At 37.7% G+C, this 15,253-nt stretch overlaps 1 protein-coding gene across 1 annotated transcript; it reads right to left on the reverse strand.

Annotated features, from left to right (window-relative positions):
* Window positions 1-261: 261 nt before the first annotated feature.
* On the reverse strand, window positions 262-14,341 carry LOC126829922 (uncharacterized). Its single transcript, XM_050560097.2, has 5 exons — window positions 14,242-14,341; window positions 4,867-5,187; window positions 2,736-3,002; window positions 911-1,060; window positions 262-695 (listed from the first exon to the last, which is right to left on the reverse strand). Exons 1-5 carry the CDS (start codon window positions 14,309-14,311, stop codon window positions 370-372), a joined length of 1,134 nt encoding a protein of 377 aa, XP_050416054.1. The 5' UTR covers window positions 14,312-14,341; the 3' UTR covers window positions 262-369.
* Between the last annotated feature and the right edge of the window lie 912 nt (window positions 14,342-15,253).

Raw genomic sequence — 15,253 nt, forward strand, 5'->3', positions numbered from 1 at the left:
CTAACACATGATTCAATTTTATTTCAATAATTCGCATGCGCGTATGGGTCTTTAGCACTGGGAGGAAACCGGAGGACCCGGAGAAAACCCACGAGGTTGGACAGGCGACCCTACTCCTTGTCACGTACACCCGGGGAATCGAACCCCCGCCAGTTGACTCAATGACAGGCCGTATGATACAGCGCGCGCGTGCTAACCATTCGGCCACCCCATCCCCCCCTCCAGCCAAATTGGGAAAACTGCGAAACATCCGTCATGATTTTAGTTTATATTTATTCTCCAACTGATTTTTAGTTCATTAATTTTTTGCAGAATATACACATTATTGTATCTGTTAGTTATAACTACACCAGTAAGAGTCTTTTCACTTCATTTCTCAACTTCTGCTAGATTTTGATATAAGCTGAGTTCTTGATAGGTATTGGGTTGTTGATCCATTGTTTGTTTATCCAGCTCCTCGTATGTGTTCACTGCAGTTAAATAATCTTCAGAATTTGGACTTTCATATGTTGATGATGCTCTGGGTGTGTTGATGTGTTCGCGGTTAACACCTCTGGTATTTGTGACGATTGGAGGCGTATCAGAAAATATGTTGTTGACTAACCCTTGATTGGCGGTAACACGTCGAGTTTCAGACATCGTGTTGTTGTTCAACCCTTGATTGGTTGTACCATTATCTACTGTTTGATCATTTGCTGAAATACATAATGCATGAAATGGTTATTTTACAGGTTGGGGTAATATTGTGTAACAAAATTCACATTAAGGTGGAGAGGGCGAGGATGGGCCTTTAATGATGTACAATATAGCATACTGTATTGATACATGCTACAAATATCAAATTTCAGCTTTCATTATGAATAACGAGGATTTCTATCTAACAAATAAACATACTAAGATTAGTAATTACCTCTTACAGATTTTATACAAAATCTCTTCCCTTTTCTCTTCAGAATCACCCAAGCTAACGCTGCCGCAATACCAACGATCAGAACACTGATTACCAGACCAATAGCTATACCAACACCTAGCATGTTATTACATCCATTTACATCAGTATCTGTAGATAGATAGTATCCAGTATCAAGGTTATCATTAACATTAACTACAATCTATTGAACATTATCTATAATCTATTTAACATTTACTATAATCTATTTAACGTAAACTACAATATGTTTAACATCAACTATAATATATTTAACATTTACTACAACATAATTAACATAAACTACAATCTATAATCTATTTAACATTTATAATCTATTTAACATTATCTATAACCTATTTAAGATTTACTATAATCTATTTAAGATTTACTAGAATTTATTTAACATAAACTACAATATGTATAATATAAACTATAACCTATTAATATAAACTATAACGTGTTTAGTATAAATATAAACTCTATACTGTTTTTAAACATGCTACATTAAAATATATACTTTAATCTGGTTTTGTTGAGATCGCATACATGAAGTAAAAGTTTAACGCCAATCAAACGGTTTTATGACGGAGAGGTGTGAAAACGTAAGTAAACAAAGGACTGTATCATTACTAATGTTCATCTAGTTAACTATGTTAATGATTAAAATATTAATTCAGGTCCATCGGATCGGTTAACGATTATCTTAAAAATATTACTCACGTATCTTGCATTCCAAATTTATTCTTGAATCAATCAAATATATTTATTTATTTATTTCACATTTATTCGTACACTAGTGTACCCTTCTTTAAAATATGATAAGAAACTCACTACCACCGTGGAAGGTTATTGATCACTCAAATTTATTATTAAAACACATCTTTGAAAATTGCAAACTTCAAACTGAAGAGTTGACCACCGTATAAGTGATCTAAGAATCGAACTGTTGACGGAAATAAAAAGTGTCATCGAATATGCCGACACCAGTTTACATCTTGTGGGTTTAAAATTCGTCTAATCCATGTAAAATGAAATGAAATGGAGTTTAACGTCCTACTGCTCCGCTCCTAACCTGGGCTAATGAAGACGGGCATGGATTCTAGTAAAAGTAGTAAACTATATATAACGTAGTTTTTGTCAAGTTTCACTTTTGTTGTGAACTACATTTCTCCGAAGCAGACTATAGCTTTATTTTTTTTGTGTTTGATAATCCTCATGCTTGACTGCTCCTTACACGAGAAATAGTGGGTTGCATAACGGGATGACACTGAAGTAAATACCATACGTATGGTATTATCTGAAATTACTGGTTTATAGAGTCTGTTGATGACAGAATGGGTGTGGTTTTGTATTGGTTAATATTGTTCTCATAAACATTGCTTAGATTTGAAAACTAGTCCGCATTGCAAACAGTCATACTGGAAATTGTTTGTTTAAACCTTTGAATAAGTCCAGTTATGATATGAATGTAAACGCGGATTCTGGTGCACGATAATGATACACATCCAATCCCTGATAAAGATTATTCAGATAAATTGTCGTCCAGGAGAAATCTATTTTAAGTCCATTGTTAAATCGATCTTGAATTACAGCGTCAAGTCATAGTGAAGTCGGGATTTGAGAGCTGTAAAAGTATACACGCTAGTCTACCTTGGTGATTAATGGCAATGGCAAAGAATATGTAGCAGAATAATGTTACAAGTTGGATTTAGTAAACCCGTGATCAGGATATGATTCCATATTCGATCTGCTATGCTACATAATGCCATAGTTAGAATTGTAAATACAAACGTTATCAACTTACTATATATTTTAACCAGCAATTGTTTAGATTGAAGTGAATCAGGTATCTGTGTATTTGTAACCTGACAGGTGTAATTACCGGCTTTTTGTCGCGTGATGTTGTTCAGTAAGAGAAGTTCAGTAGATGATATTATAGTAGATCCTTTAAACCAGTTGATGTTACACGGTGGTGGATTACAGTCAGCTGAACAGGTTACGGTTGTACTTTCATTTTCTATCACTGTTATACTAGAACTGACTGGTGTAAATTCGATATTCTCTGGTCCATCTTTTAAAATACAAAATAGATTTAAACTGAACATAGATTAAGGTTTGCCTACCATTTCTGTATTTAATGTTTTTTTATGCATTTATTTAGTTTAAATCGAGAATTCCATATTTTTAAGTTATATTTTTAAAATGTATTAAAATAAAGCCTTAAAATAGATGCCATCTATAAACAGTCCTACATTGTTAAAGAATAATCCTATAATTCACTATTGCCAGTTGAGAAATTGGCATAAATATAATTTTCAACTTCAAATTCAAACGTTTGAAGATAGCTATTCCATGTGGGGAATAGAAAACCAAGGGGTGTAATTGTCTTATTATTTCCGGTGTGAATGATTTTATAAGTGTGATAATGATACCTATGATCGTATAATAGTGAGTTGACAACCTATTGAGCAAAAGACAAAATGAAATGAAATGGGGTTTAACGTCCTACTGTTCTGCTCCTAAGCTGGACTAATGAAGACGGGCAAACGCCATACAGTGTGCTATGAGGGAAATTTTGCCCGGGCAGCGGCACAATCGCCCACTCTTATATCGAATTCCAACTGCCAAGGGGTCTTTTACGTGCATTCCAATGTATACACGAGACCTCGGTTTTTTGTCTCATCCGAAGGACTAGACAGCTGTCCAACATGCTAGTACAAATCTTATATTTCCTTGATTCTGATTGGTTAAACATGTACCATTTATTAGACAATAACACTCTTCTGTTTTGAGGCGATTCGCAGCGAACTAATATAATTCCTATCATCAATGTTAGTACGCCAAAACTCTTTATAAGGAAATATAAGGGATGGTAGCACAAATCTGAAATTTCCTTGATTAAAATTCAATTTAAAAAAAGCCTTTGTATATGGACTATAATATAAGGGAAATGAATTACAATGATCTGGGGTATAGCGTCCTACTGGTCTGCTCCGACTGGGCATACGTCATACATGTGACAAAATGCCCGAACTTATTGCCCCCCAGCTGGATTGGATATTGTTAATCAATCTAACATGTTTTGACAATGTAGATATGACCTGTATACATTTATACCAGTCAGCGAAATTAATACGATAAATTGTTAACTCCATATATGATAATGACCTTTTGTGTGTTGACCCATTTTCTTATAAGACATTCGTAGTAACGTTCCCCATTGTTTAAAGGTATACAATCGTAAGTTTGCTGACAGTTAAGGACAGGCGAGGAGAGAAACGAGAGGAAGAGATGAGCGTATGGACTCACCCGAGTTCAACCGCTGCCGTTGCAGAAGGGCGGAATAGTTGAAATATAGTCATATGTTGTTTATAGTCCTGGTGTAGTTTAGTCCCTGTTTAATTTATGTTTTATATTCTGTGCCCGATGTAAATAAATCATATATTAACGAAACTGATCTCTGTTATCACTAAAATAGGGTTACATACAGTATAGTATGCGGGAATGTTGCCAAGGCAGCGGCGCAACGATCTATTCTTATTTCGAATTCCAAGGGATATTTTACGTGTATGTCAATGTGTACACGAGACCCGTTTTTTTTGTCCCATCCGAACGACTATAAGTTGTCCCTTGCCAGCCCCCCCCGTCCTGCGCACCACTGACAAGGGGGGGGGGGCACGCCGGAAATTCCAATGAACTTTCTTGACCAACGCAGGGATCGATTACGGGACGTCCAGATTACTGAGCCAGCCTCTTAATCTCTAAGCCACCTGGCTTCCATAACTATAAGAGCAATCTTTATGCTTAATAATCATAATGAAAAACCGCGAATAGTTCATTAATTAGTGTATTTAAAACTTGCAGATATGCAAAACGGAAATTTGATGTTTTTCAATGGGTTCAATGACAGTATACTGTTGTATATATCAACTTACAATAAACTAGAAGAGTTACAGGTGAACTACTGCCAGGATTAAAAATATCTCCACAGGTCCAGGTACCAGTATCAGTTGACGTAACATTAGTTATATTAAGATATAATGTACTGTTGTTACCATTGATACAACCACATGTATATCTGGTATCAGATGGTGATCCATGTCTACAAGTTAATAATTGTCCACAGGCTGAGATATGGTCCCGGCTAAACTGAATATCAGTGAGTATAAAATTTCCACCAGATATCTTACAGGTAAATTTGTAATCCCCTCCTCTAACACCATATGGTCCTGATCCTGATAAATTGTATGTTTGACCTGTAACAGAAGTAAGAGACATGTAAATCTATAATCCCCTCCTCTAACACCATATAGCACTGATCCTGATAAACTGTATGTTTGACCTGTAACAGAAGTAAGAGACATGTAAATCTATAATCCCCTCCTCTAACACCATATGGCGCTGATCCTGATAAATTGTATGTTTTAAATGTAACAGCTGTAAGAGACATGTAAATCTATAAGCCCCTCCTCTAACACCATATAGCGCTGATCCTGATAAACTGTATGTTTGACCTGATAAAAATAATAGAAGAATGTTAACTGTTTATCTTATTGAAATTACTGAAAAATGTACATTTAACATATAACAGAAGACATAAGTGACATGCTATTTTTATTGAGGTTACGGTATCACCATTGTCAAACCATATTTATGTTAAAGATCATATTAGTGTCTATCTGTATTGAAAGACAGATTGTCAGCCAACGCAGTTTTTAAAGAATAAAAGGACAGTCCCTATTGCAAATCCTGAAAAATCAACACTACTGAGCGCCATAGAAAACGCATCACTTTTTTTTCCAAAATATTTTATTACTAAGTGGTTTTGTATGTATAATATTATGCAATACTATGAACTATTGTTTCACACAATGCTCCCAAACACAAAAAATATCGGCCCGTGTGCAAAAATAAAATTGCACGAGACGCACATGAAAAACCCAATATTCACGTGCAGCATTGTGTGTGAGCCCTTTAAAAGCATGTTGTCAACTTAATGTGCAGTACATGAACTGTCAAACGTCAATCTGTCGTAATGTGTTGTTGGACGTGTGAAGGAATCGAGCTAGAGATGCCGAGACTTACTGAAAATCAACGGAATGAAGTCATGGGAATGTCCAGGCCTCCATGTCTACACGTGCTATTGCCAGACACTTCAATTGTCATCAGTCCACTATTGTAAGGTTGGTGGAACGTGCTCGAGTTACTGGATCAACACGTGACCGTCAACGTCCTGGTCCACAACGCGTTACAACCCAGGCTCAAGACCGCTACATCCGGGTCACTCATCTGCGTGACAGATTCCGCCCAGCGACTCGAACAGGTGCAGCAGTCGTCGGAAGACAAGGACCAGTAAGTGCCAACACCGTAAGACGTCGTCTAAGAGAAGTAGGTCCCCGTGCACGACGACCTTATGTTTGAGCTATCCTCAGGGATCATCACCGTCAGCGGCGTTTGATATGGGCTCAAGGACACCAGACATGGAGAAGAGTAGACTGGCAAAGTGTGCTCTTCAGTGATGAGAGTCGCTTTCATCTTTATCACGCTGATGGCCGTCAACGTGTGTTGAGACGTCTTGGGGAACGTCTTGCAGACTGCTGCGTCTTTGAAACGGATCGATGGGGTGGGGGAAGTGTAATGGTGTGGGGAGGCTTCACATTTCATCACCGGACCGCCCTACACATTTGCAGGGGTCGCGTTAATGCTGTAGCCTACCGTGATAATGGCCCGTGGAGGACACACGCGCTACTGACATCTGTGTCGTACTTTTGGTTTTGACCCCTCTGACTTTGTACCCTTGATTACAGATTAAACATCCATAAGTGTTCAAATGTGTTGTTATTGATGTATTCACATTTGAATATTGTTCACAATAAGAAGCAAAATAAATAAGATATGTTTACAGGATCATTTTGTTATACGAAAAACTAAGTGATGCGTTTTCAATGGCGCTCAGTATATATTCCAATCGAGCTTTCATAAAATCAATTGGATACATCTTATCGCTAATAAAAACAATGGTTATCACGATTTTAAGATTTTCAGATGACCTGATTGAAACTCAGTCTATGAAGCCGGGCGTCGAAGACACAATTAGACGACCGAAAACGCATTAACCTCATTGCACTTTCAGCGCGGGGGGTTATATGGTGGTTATCTGCGGCGGAAAGAAATTAAACGGTCACAAATACGTTAACTTTACTGCAATTCCGGCAGTAGTCAGCAAATAGTCCAATATAGCCTTATTATTCATGTGGCGTTAGGACCGAAATCCCATTCTATGCCCACCCGAATGCACATCACACATCGTTACTTTACGCTGTATCGGTAAGTAGTTATTTCAAGTTTTAGGTACAGAGCTGGCCGTTCTTGCTATAATAGTTCAAAAATATCAACGTGATATTCTATTCTTACAGAAAAAAGGGTATACGAGATCCCATTTAATAATGGATCTGTCAGAACATATTAATAAAAAATACTGGGCATCTGATACACAATGATCAGAACACACAACGGTTTAGTTAGGAATTAGTAATAGTCTAGATGCCCTGAACGGCAGAACCGGTGGTGAGTGGTGAGGGATGAGGGATGGGGGCGGGGCGGACAGATGGACATAAAACCAAGAATGTACCTTATGATAATTATATCTCTGAAATGGCTGCGTTCGAACGCTTTGATCATTGACCAGGAATATATCGACAAGGCCCACACGGCAGGCTTATTACTAATCGCCACTGTATCCTTTGTACAAAATTACGTTAATAGCGTTTGGTCTGGTGAGCCATCGGTCTATGAGTGTTTGTATACGCCTAGTTCTAACATACAAAAATTAATAAACATAACAAAACAAGAGCATCGGTACCACTGCAATATACGTCCACATTCCTGGGGGTCGGGGCATGCACCAAAATAAATAACTGCTGTCTTTACGGTATTGGGAATAAATATGCACAGTCCCAAGATGATCCATTCAGAATTGCATCCTGTAGACGAATAACAAAAATTGGACGTGGCTCGACCCATTGGGGTTGAATATGGAACAATACAAATAGGTACAACCCTATGATGGATCATGCCAAATTGGATGCAACTCAGTTAATAATTGCAAATATTAACAAAAAGTGGGAGTGGCACCGCGCAGCCGGGACGGATCATGCACCAAAATCAATAGTTCCAGTCCTTAGCTTATAAGGAAGGAATAAGTATTCCAAGTGCCAAGAAAATCCATTCAGAATTGTGGCCTTCGGACGCTAAAAACAAAAAATGGGCGTTGCGCGGCGCCTGGTGGTCGGGGCATGCACCAAAATCAAGTTGCCGTCCTTAGGCAAAAAGGAATGCATATGTCAAGTTCCAAGATGTGTACTACTATCAAATGGTCAATCTTCAATACTCAATCTTCACGCTGTGTTTTCGTCCGTGACGAAGTTACAACTACAGTTCAGGTTCTTTTCTTAAATACTTTATTTCTACAAACTGGAAGTGTTACAATTCTTCCTAGTCTCAAATAACTAAATGGCTGGTATGACCGGGGGAGTGGGCTCTGCCGAATGCCATTTCCCCACCCTATTTTATAGGTGCCTATTCCTTTGTCTGTATATTAATCTAAAGACTGATAACAACTAAGTTCTAAATATGGAAAGGACATGCCCCCCAAACTGAACATCGCCAGGGATTGTTACCTTATTTGGTCAACAAATATGATGTATGTTTTATAACAAAGAAACGTGTATATGACCAACATGCTCATTAATCTATAGCTAAGTTAACGTATCACCATAACCAGCATATACTTTCTATATTCGTGGTTATGAAGTTAGAATCAATAATATGAAAGATAACGCTATTGTTCTAGCCATCATATTTCTACATTCTTGTCTTTAGACCCAATGTCGTGTTATTGTCACAATATTCATAACCAACTTTAATTTGCGTTTCAGAATTATCTTATACCATAGCTAATATTTTGACAATGGAAAATAATTAATCAAAACCCTAATATTATTTTACATAGATGTAAGATGTTTCAAAGCACAAATTCTTTCCCTCCATATTACTACAGATGATCCATTCAGAATTGAGGCTTTTATACGATACACACAAAAATTGGGCGTGGCCCTGACACTAGGGGTCGGGACATGCATCAAAATCAATAGTTGCCATCCGTAGTCTATACGGAATACGTATGCCAAATTCAAAGACGATCCATTGACCAGCGGCTGCCAGGCAGGATACGCCCACATTTTCGAGAGATGGATAGAAAACAAGCTAAAACGAAAGTGATTTTTCCTACAATCAAGGGCCATAATTCAGGAAATTACAATTCGATATGCGCAAATATCGAAAGGAACCAAAATCTTTGAGTTATAAACTTACATTTCAAGTTTCAACAAAATCGGATAAAAATTGTGACCTTAGGGTGTAACGGTGATATAATAATACGTTTTTTTTAATCGGATAAAAATTATTACCTCTATAGGAACCACAAGCTAAAAACGCGATTTTTCGCACAATCAGGGGCCATAATTCAGTAAGTTACGGTCCGATATGCGCGAATATCGAGAGGAGCCAAGATCCTTGGGTTATAAACTTACATTTCAAGTTTCAACAAAATCGGATAAATATTGTAACCTCTATAGGGTCCACAACCTTGATATACCATATTTTCACGCTATTTGAGAACGAAGGACGGCCATTTTATCTGTCAGTTTTTGGCCGATTTTCACAAAATTCGAACTCAGTCGTCCTTAGGGTGTACCGGTGATATAATAATATGATTTTGTAAATCGGATAATAATTATGACCCCTATAGGGTCCACAAGCTAAAAACGTGATTTGTCATACAATAAGGGGCCATAATTCATGAAGTTACGGTCCGATATGCGCGAATATCGAAAGGAACCGAGATCTTTGGGTTATAAACTTAAATCTTAGGGTTTAACGGTGATATAATAAAACTTTTTTTAAATGGGTTAAAAATTATGACCTCTATAGGGTCCACAAGCTAAAAACGCGATTTGTCATACAATAAGGGGCTATTTGAGAACGAAGGGCGGCCATTTTGTCTGTCAGTTTTGGGCCGATTTTCACGAAATTCGAACTCAGCCGTCCTTAGGGTGTAACGGTGATATATTAACACGTTTTTTTATAAATCAGATAAAAATTATGACCTCTATAGGGTCCAAAAGCCAAAAAACGAAGGGCGGCCATTTTATCTGTCAGTTTTTGGCCGATTTTCACAAAATTCGAACTCAGTCGTCCTTAGGGTGTACCGGTGATATAATAATATGATTTTTTAAATCGGATAATAATTATGACCTCTATAGGGTCCACAAGCTAAAAACGTGATTTGTCATACAATAAGGGGCCATAATTCATGAAGTTACGGTCCGATATGCGCGAATATCGAAAGGAACCGAGATCTTTGGGTTATAAACTTAAATCTTAGGGTTTAACGGTGATATAATAAAACCTTTTTTTAAATGGGTTAAAAATTATGACCTCTATAGGGTCCACAAGCTAAAAACGCGATTTGTCATACAATAAGGGGCTATTTGAGAACGAAGGGCGGCCATTTTGTCTGTCAGTTTTGGGCCGATTTTCACGAAATTCGAACTCAGCCGTCCTTAGGGTGTAACGGTGATATATTAACACTTTTGTATAAATCAGATAAAAATTATGACCTCTATAGGGTCCACAAGCCAAAAAACGCGTTTTTGCGTACAATCAGGGGCCATAATTCATGAAGTTACGGTCCGATATGCGCGAATATCAAATGGAAGCGAGATCTTTGTGTTATAAACTTACATTTCAAGTTTCAACAAAATCGGATAAAAATTGTGACCTCTATCGGGTCCACAACCTTGATATACCATATTTTTACGCTATTTGAGAACGAACGGCGGCCATTTTGTCTGTCAGTTTTGGGCCGATTTTCACTAAATTCGAACTCAACCGTCCTTAGGGTTTAACGGTGATATTTTTAATTCGGATAACAATTATGACCTCTATAGGGTCCACAAGCCAAAAAAACACGTTTTTACGTACAATCAGGGGCCATAATTCAGGAAGTTACGGTCCGATATGCGCGAATATCGCAAGGAACCGAGATCTTTGGGTTATAAACTTACATTTCAAGTTTCAACAAAATCGGATAAAAATTGTGACCTCTACAGTGTTCACAAGCCAAAAACGTGATTTTTCGTACAATCAGGGGCCATAATCCATGAAGTTACGGTCCGATAGATGCCAATATCGAAAGGAACCGAGCTCTTAGGGTGATAAACCTATATTTCAAGTTTCATTGAAATCGGATAAAAATTGTGACCTGTAGACTGTTCACAAACAATTGTGGACGGACGGACGGACGGACAGGGGCGACGACAATATACGTCCACATGAAAATGTGGGCGTATAAAAACAATATTGATCATGGTATAAAGAATAGGTATGCAAATTTTCAAAAGGATCTGTCAAATAGTGTGGCATGTAGGCATCACACAGACAAAACAATTGGGGGTCGGATATGCACCAAAAATAATAGAGATCATCCTCATGGTATAAAGAATAAGTATGAACAATTTTCAAGATGATCCTTTAAGAATTGCGGCCTGTAGGCGACACACAGAGAGAAAGGGGGCGTGGCACTGTCCCTGTGACTTGAACATGCACCACCTACAAGAGAGAGAGAGAGAGTGAGAGAGAGAGAGAGAGAGAGAGAGAGATGGGGTTTAACGTCCACTCGACACAAACTAGTTCATTTCGGGACTAGCACATGGTTTAATTTTATTTCAATAAATCGCTTGCGCGTAGGGGTCTTTAGCAGTGGGAGGAAACCGGAGGACCCGGAGAAAACCCACGAGGCTGGACAGGCGACCCTACTCCTTGTCACGTACAACTGGGGATTCGAAACCACGCCAGTTGACTCAATGACAGGTCTTATGATACAGCACGCACGTGCTAACCATTCGGCCATCCACCCCCCCCCCCCCACCTACAATAGAGATGATTCTTAGTGTACAGGGAATAAGTGTGTAAAGTTTCAAGATGACCCGTTAAGAAATACGGCCTGTAGACGACAAACAAACAATACCCTTAGGGTATAAGGAATAAGTATGGAATTGCGGCCTGTAGGCCACCCCCCACGCACACACCCACACCATCACATACACACACACCCACACACACAGGGTCGACGGCAATATGCGTCACGTATAAAAATAAACAGTTGCTACGTTACCTTGTATATTATAAAACAGTAAAATCAGTAAAACAAGAATAATATTACAAAACATCGATATACTGGTCGATATTTTACTTTTATATCTAGACCAGGACGTTAAATATTATTTATAAAGTTTTAATAAAGGCGTTTGTTTAAATAAGATATACCTTGTATTATAAGTCCATGGAAATACGAAACGACTGTTATCGTTGACATGATAAATACAGTAAGTATGTATAAATACCACACGTTAAAGGATGTATAGTCTAAAACACATATTAATATAAAATTAGTGTATTAAAAGTGATTTAGATCTTGGTGTAATTTCTATTCGGTGAAATACATGAACAGTCCAAATCGAAATGAAGTTGATTGTGCCTTCTTATACCATTCTACACATTTTTTAAATAGTTTTATTTGATGTATATGAAAAGTATAGACACCCAATCTTACTAGAAAAATACTGGATTACCCGAAAAACACACACGGGGCAAGCACTGGGCACAAATTTCAGGGAATCACTAAACCCGACTGTTGTCTGCCAGCTTATTGTGTACGAGCTTGATAAAGGGAGCGGTTGTTATTTCTTGCTCAAATGGTTAGGCGGTTTTGGGAACATTGAGGGGCGTCAACTTACAATTAAACGGCAGAAAACGAAGTTGATAGAAAATAATTAAGAATTTACCTAGTCCTGAATATGTATGGTAAATGGACAGTAAGTAATGAAAAATACATTCTGAAAACTGTTTGACAGATTAATTAGTTTGAACATGTTTTTAGTCCAAATATATCATTAAATCACACAGTTTGTACGCAGGAAAGTATATTGAACGGCTTAGCTCCTTTAATGCATGTAATATTGAGTGGGGTTATGAATAGCCCATGTTGTCCCATGTGTTACTGGAAGGTTGGGGCTTACTTCTTGATTTAAGGTTATATTAATCATACATTAAGTAAGAGCTAGATCTGGCTATTGCAGGCCTTTCTTTAGGTCTGAAATGTTACCTAAATTATTAATTAGACATTAATTAACTTTTCCAGACCATAATCAACTCTCGATGTCATCGCTAGCCTGTGATATTTACTGGATTAGGGTTCGATTTGCTGCTCAACTTTCATTCGCGACTAAATCATGAAATGGATAATCGAGACTATGGTTTTTTTTATCGTACCGACTTTAGTAATGATGATCGAGGCTGGGCCGAAAATTCACTTTTGACTCCAGAAATGTTCACCAAAGCGCAGTGATATCAGCATAAATTGGAAATCCATGACACGAGTTAGCTTGCAGTACGTTCCCACAGCACTATGTGTGCTCTCAGTGCGTCCAAGTCGAGTTCAGTGCACTGTCAATACTTTTGCAACTCATTCATTGAGCATAATATGCAGTGTCTATATAGAGTGTTTAAAAGACAATAAGTCCTCTGAAAATCAATACAGCACACAAAAGTATTTATTGTGAAGATACCCCTAGAGTGCTTACGTGAATTTTATGTTGGCGTATAAAAAGAGTGATCCGCCTTCGCAAAAAAAGAGAGATAGAAACCCACTGCACACGTCACCCAAGCTAATCTCGAATACAAGCTCACTAAGAAATATAAACCTAAAGGAGCAAACTCACTAATATTTCGGACATGGAAAATGACACAAATAGGTTGCAACGCATATAATAATGTAATATGAATGTATATAACTCATTTACATTCAATCGTTTCTGTTTTTACTGTAATTTAGAATCGAATGGTAATCTCTAGCGTCTGCTTATTCCAGTCTACACCGATATTATGTATTGTGCATGCTCTCAAGATAAGATAATGCCGTCACCGTTTGACATGAATTGTGGAATATGTCTAGTCTGGTTCTTAGACTCCCTTGTTTACAAATGTCGCTGAAACGCATTGGTATACAGTTCGTGTACCAATGGTAAAATGTTTATTTTGTCTTAAATATTGGATATTAGAAACCAATTTATTCCCGGTAAGATCACAAGATTAATGTTTATTAAAACTGACAAATAATTTGTTTTTAATATCGAAGACTTTGGATGATTGAGTTAGAGACTTGGCTACTTTAAATGATATAACTTTACCTGCTACAATCTCTAAAATAAGTAAAACTGTTACGACTATAACACATTGTCTACAATCCGACATCATCATAACAAGGATGATTATCACACTACTTGATGCCAGGGCTTCGTGACGAGTGTTAAATTAATTAAATCGAAAACGTTATATACATTTACCAGTCGAGTCGAAATACTTCTTCCTGTTATAGATATGGGGATTATATTATAATACACACAACATGAGTTTCGTCACGACCTTGTACTTGATATTGACCTATGATAGTAAGGCAAGTTTCATCACACGCCTTTGAGAGTGTTGTGGAATATCTGCAAGCTATTTCCCTCACCTTTCTAGTACCTCCCTTTACTTTTTTTTATCTCCAAAGAAGGGATTTTGAGACTTTGATGAACTGATAACTGACAATTACCACATTTGATATAGCGCACATTACTGCATGTATTCAATGGCGCTTCACAAACGTTAAAGGAATGCTTTACGGCAAAAGTATGTTTTGAGTTTCTTTTTAAAATCAGTTATAGTTTGACATTGCTTTACACTTTCTGGAAGGATATTCCAGAGCCGCACTCCTAACACACTGAACGATTTCGTATTGTAAGATGAAGTTTGGGACTGTAATAATGCAGAAAGGTTGTGGAGACACTTATACACCAGTACAAGTCGCTTAAATTGGCATCGGACTTAATTGACAATATATGAAGTTGTTTCAGAGCAGCAGTCGAGGTATGGCCGCAAGTAACACCAAGAATTAGTTTTACAGTAAACTTTGAATTCGTTCGAGAGGTTGAAGTTTAGCAGACTATTTCCATAATCCATATGGGAGAAAACTAAAGAGCTGGCAATTTGGAGAGATGATTCTCGCGAAAGAAACGGTCTCAATCTCCGCAAGTTGAACATTGCCGAAGCAGCAGAACGAGTCTTCTGGGCAAAATGATGCCTAAAGATTAAGTTGTCGTCCAAATGCATCCTCAGGAATTTAACACGGGATGAAGACCCAGCTACTGAATCCCCAAC

The sequence above is a fragment of the Patella vulgata genome, chromosome 8 (genome assembly GCF_932274485.2).
Source record: "Patella vulgata chromosome 8, xgPatVulg1.2, whole genome shotgun sequence".
Lineage (NCBI taxonomy): Eukaryota > Metazoa > Mollusca > Gastropoda > Patellidae > Patella > Patella vulgata.